The sequence below is a fragment of the Oncorhynchus masou genome, chromosome 24, assembly GCF_036934945.1.
Source record: "Oncorhynchus masou masou isolate Uvic2021 chromosome 24, UVic_Omas_1.1, whole genome shotgun sequence".
NCBI lineage: Eukaryota > Metazoa > Chordata > Actinopteri > Salmoniformes > Salmonidae > Oncorhynchus > Oncorhynchus masou.
Window position 1 is genome coordinate 83,081,983 of NC_088235.1, and position 9,186 is coordinate 83,091,168.

Below are 9,186 nucleotides of genomic sequence, written 5' to 3' on the forward strand. Positions count from 1 at the left end.
CTTCCGTCAACAACGTCAGGAATCCATCTGTCTCTCAACAGAGATAACCTTCTGTGGTTCACTGTGAATTTACATTGACAATCATATCAACAAAAACACAATTTAAATAGGTATGATAGAACACATGACATGTTCAGCGTGACCAATGTAATGCAAGCATTAATTCACCACACACCATAAAACATGTTCATGTACACCTCCTGAGCAACTTCCTTTTTTAAACGTATTTATGCTCAAACCTATCAATGTGTATTCCCTTATAGTTTAATATATTGCATTTTGTTTTATATTTAATCATCACAACAGAAGCAGAGGAGAAAATACTCACCCAGGTCATCCATGCTTGGAAAATATATTTGTGCACTCTGTGAATGAGCCTACGTGTTCCAGGGTGTGTGTGTGTGTGTGTTGGTTTACTGACAGTTAATTGGCACACATCCTAAAATGATGATGTCAAAATCAGATGAACTTGTGGATATGATTTTTATATCTCTGCGTGCAGTTTGAAGAAAGTTGCTAACTAGCATTAAAGCAATGACAGGAAGTCTATAAGTATCTATGGAGCACTCTAATCACACATTTTATTTCCCCGGGTGAAAAGAAACATCTCACTTGATCCTTAAATAGATACTTCTGTATTTTGGCAATGGTCTACACGTGTTCATTTGACTCTGGGGAAATAGATAAAGGGCCTAATTGCCAAAATCTTGAATTATCCCTTTAATCAGGTCAAACTGTCATTTCCTTTTGTCTGTTTTTTTTTTGTTTACTCAAATTACTTGAGTGCACTGCTACATCCTGAAGACACCAAATACCTTCTAAGATATTTCTACTCATGTTTCTCATGTTTCTACTCATTTCTACTCATGTTCATAATAAAACATGTTAAAGGTCAATTCATGACCTGGTGAGAAGTTATACAAAGCTTAGGTTGTATGTACATACACGTTTTATCAACCACTATCTTCTAAATGCTGATGATATATGGGTTAAATGGTCAACTATCAATATGAAAGGTGAGAGAGCAGTCCCACTTATCTGAAAATTGAATAGGGAAAGAGTCAAAGTTTATTTAACTTTAAGATAGTTGTGCTTAATAATGGTGTAACCATAGGTGAATAGATTGTTCCACTTCATAATAGTTCAATATGATAACATAATGGGAAGGTATTCAGTAGACATATTTATGACAACATAGATTATTGCATATTGATTACATAATGCCATAAATTGTTGACATCATGACATCTCAATATAATGACATTATTACAGTGTAATTGTGTGATGACATAATGAGTTCATTTTGTGAGCATCATTACTTTATTATGACATCATAATGCGTTTCATATCCATTTATATCAGGGATGGGCAACTTTGATTGGGGTGGGGGCCACAAAAAAATCTGAACTCTTCATCGGTTGCTCGAGGTCTGCGTACCCACATCCCAGCAGGTAATTCAATTCAAATCAAAGCAAACTTTATTTGTCACATGCGCTATATACAACAAGTGGAGACCTTACCGTGAAATGCTTACTTACAAGCCCTTATTAACCAACAGTGCAGTTCATGAAGAGTTAAGAAAATATTTAACAAATAAACTAAAGTAAAAAATTATAAAAAGTAACACAATAACATAACAATAACGTGTTTATATACAGGGGGTACCGGTACCGAGTCAGTGTGCGGGGGTACAGGTTAGAGGTAATTTGTACATGTTGTAGGTAGGGGTGAAGTGACAATGCATAGGTATTAAAAACAGCAAGTAGCAGCAGTGTACAAAACAAATGGAGGGGGGGTCAATGTAATAGTCCGGTGGCCATTTGATTAATTGTTCAGCAGTCTACTGGCTTGGGGGTAGAAGCTGTTAAGGAGCCTTTTGGTCCTAGACTTGGCGCTCCGGTATGCTTGCCGTGCGGTAGCAGAGAAAACAGTCTATGACTTGGGTGACTGGAGTCTCTGACAATTTTACCTATTATAATGGTCCTAGATTGCAGGAAGCTCGGCCCCAGTGATGTATTGCGCTGTACGCACTACCCTCTGTAGCGCCTTACGGTCAGATGCTGAGCATTTGCCATACCAGGTGGTGATGCAACTGATCAGGATGATCTCGATGGTGCAGCTGTAGAACCTTTTGAGGATCTGGGGACTCATGACAAATCCTTTTTGTATCCTGAGGGGGAAAAGGTTTTGTCGTGCCCTCTTCACGACTGTCTTGGTGTGTTTGGACCATGATAGATCGTGGGTGATGTGGACACCAAGGAACTTGAAACTCTCAACCAGCTCCACTACAGCCAAGTCGATGTTAATGTGGGCCTGTTCGGCCCGCCTTTTCCTGTAGTCCACGATCAGCTCCTTTGTCTTGCTCCCATTGAGGGAGAGGTCGTTGTCCTGGCACCACACTGACAGTTCTCTGACCTCCTTCCTATAGGCTGTCTCAATGTTAGCGGTGATCAGGCCTACCACTATTGTGTCGTCAGCAAACTTAATGAAGGTGTTGGAGTTGTGTTTGGCCACCAGTCGTGGGTGAACAGGGAGTACAGGAGGGGACTAAGTACACACCTCTGAGGCGCCCCAGTGCTGAGGATCAGCGCAGCAGACATGTTGTTGCCTACTCTTACCACCTTGGGGCGGCCCGTCAGGAAGTCCAGGATCCAGTTGCAGAGGAAGGTGTTTAGTCCCAGGGTCCTTAGCTTAGTGATAAGCTTTGTGAGCACTATGGTGTTGAACGCTGAGCTGTAGTCAATGAACAGCATTCTCACATAGGTGTTCCTTTTGTCCAGGTGGGAAAGGGCAGTGTGGAATGCGACTAAGATTGCATCATCTGTGGATCTGTTGGGGCGGTATGCGAATTGGAGTGGGTCTAGGGTATCCAGGAGGATGCTGTTGATGTGAGCCATGACCAGCCTTTCAAAGCACTTCATGGCTACCGACGTGAGTACTACGGGGCGGTAATCATTTAGGCAGGTTACCTTCACTTCATTGGGCACAGGGACTATGGTGGTCTGCTTGAAGCATGTAGGTATTACAGACTCGGTCAGTGAGATGTTGAAAATGTCAGTGAAGACACTTGCTAGTTTGTCCACGCATGCTTTGAGTACACGTCCTGGTAATCCATCTGGCCCCGCAGCTTTGTGAATGTTGACCTGTTTAAAGGTCTTGCTCACATCAGCTACTGACAGCGTTATCACACAGTCATCCAAAACAGCTGGTGCTCTCGTGCATACTTCAGTGTTGCTTGCCTCGAAGCAAGCATGTTAACAAGTTTTGATAACTGGCCACAAGACTGGCCGTAATCTACTATTTAACTCACAGCATTAAGTTGAGACCCTGAGTTCTCCCCCCCCCCCAAAATGAAATGTTTTATTTTTCACATACACCGAACAGATGCAGTGAAATGTGTTGTTTTACATGGTCAGCCATAGTAGTACACTGCCCGTAGAGAAAATTAAGGGTATTAATCTAACAATGTGGGTTTTACAGAAGATTAAAATAAACTGTAGCCTACAACAATGTTACATTACGAGATTACAATGTTTCAATACACAAGAAACAAATGTATCATTTCTGAAATGAGGGAACAGTTATAACACAGATTATCCATTATATTGACCAGATAACCATAGGGCAGCGCACAATTGGCCCAGCGTCGTCTGGGTTAGGTTTTGGCCAGAGAAGGCCATCATTGTAAATAACAATTTGTTCCTAACTGACTTGCCTAGTTAAACAAAGGTTAAATAAAATAAATACAAATTGCTGCTCTAACAATAAAAATAAATGCCCACAGTCGAGTGGATCAGTTTTGTCAAGTCTGTGACCATCGTTGGTCACCACCTTTCAAAGTGTGTTGCATTATGAGGATTAAAATGGTCCGATTTGCAGCTACATGTCGACTGCATGAACTTTACAAAAACCATGTCATCAAAAGTAATGAAGTTTTGACTGCAGTCGACTGCAAGTTTCTGCAGTTGCTCTTCATCAACGTCATGCTGCAGCCATCGCCTGCATTGTGGGAGACTCTATTGTCAACCAATCATTTAGGGTGTTTTTGTTTGTCCCACACGACCAAAGACGTGACCAAAGACATGACTGAAATAGAAACCAACTTTGCTGCAATTCACGCAAATCGTGTATACAGTGGAAATGTAAAAATGTATGAATGTGATATTTGAGGCTCTCTCACCAATTGATTGTACAATGTATACACATACATGTTCAATTTATGTGTGTGTGATATTGGAGTTGGAAACTACATCAGTATCCGACTTTTGGCTGTCGCAGATACACCTCCCCCAACTTCCCTCCTCGACTTTCGTTTAGTCGGTTGCTTTCACCTTACCACTCAAACGAGGCCATTTGCTTGAAAAATGTAAGGCAGTCTGGGGTAAGCAAGATCAGGTGGGACCATTCTAGCCAATGAGAGGGCAGATACGCAAGTGACCAACAGGCACAACGTTTTCCAACAGATACCACAAAGTCCAAATTTGCGATCATAAAATTTGCTTTTTGGTCTTCATTTAAGGTTAGGCGTAGGGTTATCAGTGTGGTTAGGGTTAGGTTTCAAATCACATGTTAAGAAGAGAAATTGTAGAAATAGGCTAGGTTTATGACTTTGGTAACTATTGACGACCAGGCACAACTCCGATATAAATGTTTTTTTTCTCAAAGTTTCCGGGATATCACGTGTCCTACTTATAACAATAAACTGGTAATAACCTAGTCATTACGAAACTTCTATTCGATCATCAATTAAATCACACGTAGCAAATAATCATTTCAATGTTTTGTTAACTACATTCGAAATTCTCTCATTGACCTCCATACAAAACCCCCTCGCTTAGTGAGCGAAAAAAACAAAAAAAAATAGCCACCTGCTACCGATTTTGACCCACTTATCCTTCTCGCTTCGACTCTTCCTTTCTGATTATAATGTAACACATTTGCCGTGGTGGTTCATGGGAAGAAAATTTGCCACCTCCCACTTCCTCTGTTCCTGTTTATATTTCTCCCTATTCAATTGTAGTTATTGATAGAGTTTTTAGTTAGAGTGATGAATGAAAGGCAGTGTGATTTCTTATAGTTTACCAGTATTATTAGTATTGTAGCGGCAACATCACTCCACAATCGTACAGACAGTAGTCGATTGGAATCTACTACCAGGGGTTGCGTCTTAGATCTTAAAAGGGCAACTGAATCATGGCGGGTGGGACCCCTTAGAATTGACAAGACTGAGTCAACTAAACATAACGAGGTGAGGTGGACCTCTCTTTTAGAATTAGCAAATGTAAAATAAAACAACACATACATTTACACAGTGATCTTCAAAAATACATTTTCACATGAATGTAGCCGTGAGCGTTTCACACATTTCAGTTTACCCTCTCATTCTGAACAGCTCTTCTGTTTTATTAGGTTTCAAAGGATGGGGGAAATAATTTCAGCTGTCATATTTTGACACTCAAAGACATTTTATGGTATTTCAATGATTATAATGGCCAGTGTGAAGTTAACATTGAGATATTTTGTAAAACTACCCTCTTTCTTGTTGTTTATGCCAAGGGTGATGGAGCAGATGAATGACCCTTTGACCATGGTGTCGGAGTCTACTCCAGACACCATCAGACAGCAGAGGCGCAGGGAGCTGGACGCTCGGCGGAGTAAGTCTCGTGTGCGTCTGGGGTCATGCCTGCAGAGCTGGGGTCAGCTGAAGAACCACCTGGGATTCTCTCTGCACTCTGAGCTCGCCAACTACCTACTGCAGAGGTAAGGCCTCAGACCAGACTGGACTGGTGGTGGCACTGGTAACAAACAGCACACAATCTTCACGGCTCATCTTTATTACACATCTATAACATTGGAGTAATATGATGTTGGCTATTATTCATTTTGTTAAATTTCTTTTCACTCTCTTCTCTTCAGCTATTTTTCTAAAGTGTGTGCCAAATGCTCAGGTAAAGACCTGTTCCCATAACATACAGTTTACAGTTTCATTCATGTGAATATGTATGAACAAAGCCTGTGTTTTTTGAATGATGATGTAAAAGTGTGTTTGGTCTTGGTCCACTAGACAATATGAAAGGGGATACGACTGCCTTGGTGACATCAAGAGAATCTCTGCATCACCTCGTCCTATTGGTCCACACCCACGGACAACAGTGCCCCTTCCCACCAACCCTCCAATCTGACACTGCCAGAGAGAAGCAAGCAGCTGACACAGAGGGAAACCAGTCAAAGGGAGAGGCAGTGAAGCAGAGAACAGGCCCAAAGCACTTACCACCTCAGACAGGTGCGAAGGACTGTAGTTCTCCAGAGGATGGCCTCTTCCCATGTGCTCTGGGGAAGGAAATGAGAGAACCCCCGGATGTGTTAGAGGCAGAACTGTGTCTGCACTATGTCTGTGAGGGAGGGCATCTGCTTTCATGGCAACCTAGTCAGAGTGACTGTGATGAAAAGAGGGGGACAGGAGAGAGGGAAGGAGAGATTGTGGAGGGGGAAATTACCCCTGCAGGTCCAACCATGTGCAAAGGGAGGATAGGAGCAAAGGAGCCCAAGAAGGAGAGTGTCACAGGGAGGGGTCGTCTTACTGCGAGGAGGACTAGGGCTCGTGGTGGAGCAAGGTCTGTGGTGACCCAAGAGGAGGCACAGCAGCCAGGAGAGGAGACGATGGACCTGACAACCCTAAACTCTGGAGAGAGCAACTCAAGAGGTTCATTAAGAAATATTAATTCAAATTTCCTGATTAGTTCTGAAATGCCAGTGTTGACTCAACATCACTATGTTGTTTGGTCACATCCAGGAAGTCAGAATGCACAGGAAGGGTCAGTGGCAGGAAGTGACACAATGCCAGCAGAGTCCTTGCAGTCATTGGAGGATTGGTAAAGTTGAATAGTTTGCTTCATGCACAACTCCTTGGATGTATTTGTTGTTCAAATCATAATCAACTCAACCTCATGGTGATCTAAGTTTTCATAGGCGGCTACCTATGGAATGTAATGATCATGACGATGATAAGGAGCACAACCCAGACAACATCACTGCAGAGAAGGATGTCCCTTCACCCGGCAGGTTTTAATTGCACATTTTAATCATCTAAGAAGGAAATACATGTGAATGAACATGTTGGAAAAATTTATGAGCACTTTGTTGAACTTCATAGTGATGTAACTGTAGTACACGAGAACCTGAAGGGGGACAGAGTAAAGCAGTTCAGACAGAGGTTGCGTTTACACAGGCTGCCCAATTCTGATATTTTTTTCACAAATTTATATTTTTTACCAATCAGATCAGTTCTAATCAGATTTGAAAATATCTTTGTGGTTGGTCAAAAGGGTAATTAGAGGAAAAAATATCAGAATAGGGCTGCCTGTGTAAACGCAGCCAGAGAGAGATACATTAAGTTGGGGACAAGGAGAAGGTGGCTTTTGATGGTACTTTTTCACACTTCCTTAATTTGCCAGATTGTATTATATGATTAAAACCATTAAATGTATTTTCAAGTAAAATATTATTGAGATGAAAATCATGAAAGCGAACATGGTTCAAAGAATTCTTATAACCACATACTCTGCAATAAATGTAATACATTTTCTTTCATTTGGTTTGGATTTTATAGACCGGAGCCAGCCGACAATGTTCCTCAGATTGTCAGCAAAAAGAAAAGGTTTGTGCATTGTCAATTAAATGTTATGTAGAATACTGTTTATTACTAATTTATGTATTTCTCACTTGTATATTTCCATCTGTTTATTGTCATCCCAATTTAATGTTCCCAGAAAAACAACACCGAAAGCAATCTTGCGTTGTGAGTTTGATGGCTGTGGGAAGATCTTCTCCTCTCGGCAGTACCTAAATGTGAGTTCAGCAGTATAGCTGAAGATGACCACTTACTGATTAAGGTAAAATACACAAAAATCCAATCTATCTCATCTCACACTTAATTCAGCATCATATGAAGTACCAGCACTTCCACCAGAGGACGTTCGCCTGCTCTCACACTCCCTGTGGAAAGTCCTTCAACTTCAAGAAGCACCTGAAAGAGCATGAGAAGCTGCACAGCAGTGAGGCTCAACATTTCACTTCTAGGATTCTTTATTATCATCCTTTGCTTCTGCTCATTATGCTGAAATAATGATTGTCTGAGTAGATTATTGTAGGGCCCTGTGTTTCTTCAGTCGCAGAGTCAGGAAGAACTCAGGTCCCTAACATTTTCATATACAGTACAGAGCAACCACAGATGCTCTGAACCTGGTACTGTATGTAATTACTCTCTCTGGCTTTTGTGTATTGAGACCAGAGGGACTTCATCTGTGAGTTCTGTGCCCGGGCTTTCCGCACCAACAGCCACCTTCTCATCCACCGCCGCATCCACACCGGAGAGAAACCGATACAGTGAGTATTCTCTGTCATAGTGTTTGTCACACAGTGTAGAGTAGTAACACTATTATTAGGACTTCTACTATGGTTCCTGTATATGCTATATGACACTATTTCTGTACATCTGTAGTGATCCTTTTGAGTGTTCATCCCTCTCCCTCTCTACCAGGTGTGAGGTATGTGGCTTCACCTGCCGCCAGAAGGCCTCACTCAACTGGCACATGAAGAAGCACGACGCTGAGAGCAGTTACCAGTTCCCCTGTGAGGTCTGCGGCCGGCGCTTTGAGAAGAGTTACAACCTGACCGCTCACCACCGCAAAAGCCACCCTGACTAGACCTTGAGCCCCACGCCTCTTCCCTGTCCGTGCAGAACAATGACCACACCACCACAGCCATCGGCACAGCAACAGATGACTGCTTTATCATTGGCGTGACATGAAACCATGATGCTGTGTTTTGCCCTGTGTCTACACCTGTAGAAAGTGTATAAATAATGCCCTCTTTGGTCTTTTGTCACCCAAATGTCCAGTAGGTCAGTGGCTCCTATGCAGTCCACGGACAATCTTCATACTGAATACAAGCAGTCTCCCCTTCGTCCCGATGTGTGTTTTTGTGACATGACTCAATATTCTTTGGGTTAAGAACGGTAATGATTGAGAAGACCACCTTTGGATGTTGCTTTTGTATAAATCTATTACTATGTAGTTTTATTTATGAGGAAAGTACAGTATGTCAAAGGGAAGGAAGGAAAATAAAAAGTTTGTTTTACATTTTGTTTTATCATCTTGAATTATCAGACTAATCACGTTACACATG

The 9,186-nt window shown here is 41.9% G+C and overlaps 1 protein-coding gene across 1 annotated transcript; it reads left to right on the top strand.

Moving 5' to 3' along the window:
- Positions 1–4,983: 4,983 nt before the first annotated feature.
- On the top strand, positions 4,984–9,186 carry znf692 (zinc finger protein 692). Its single transcript, XM_064935274.1, has 11 exons — positions 4,984–5,248; positions 5,557–5,760; positions 5,917–5,948; positions 6,065–6,703; positions 6,794–6,872; positions 6,961–7,062; positions 7,610–7,657; positions 7,770–7,848; positions 7,940–8,054; positions 8,286–8,385; positions 8,540–9,186. The coding sequence occupies exons 2-11, from the start codon at positions 5,561–5,563 to the stop codon at positions 8,703–8,705; spliced, it is 1,560 nt and encodes a 519-aa protein (XP_064791346.1). The 5' UTR covers positions 4,984–5,248; positions 5,557–5,560; the 3' UTR covers positions 8,706–9,186.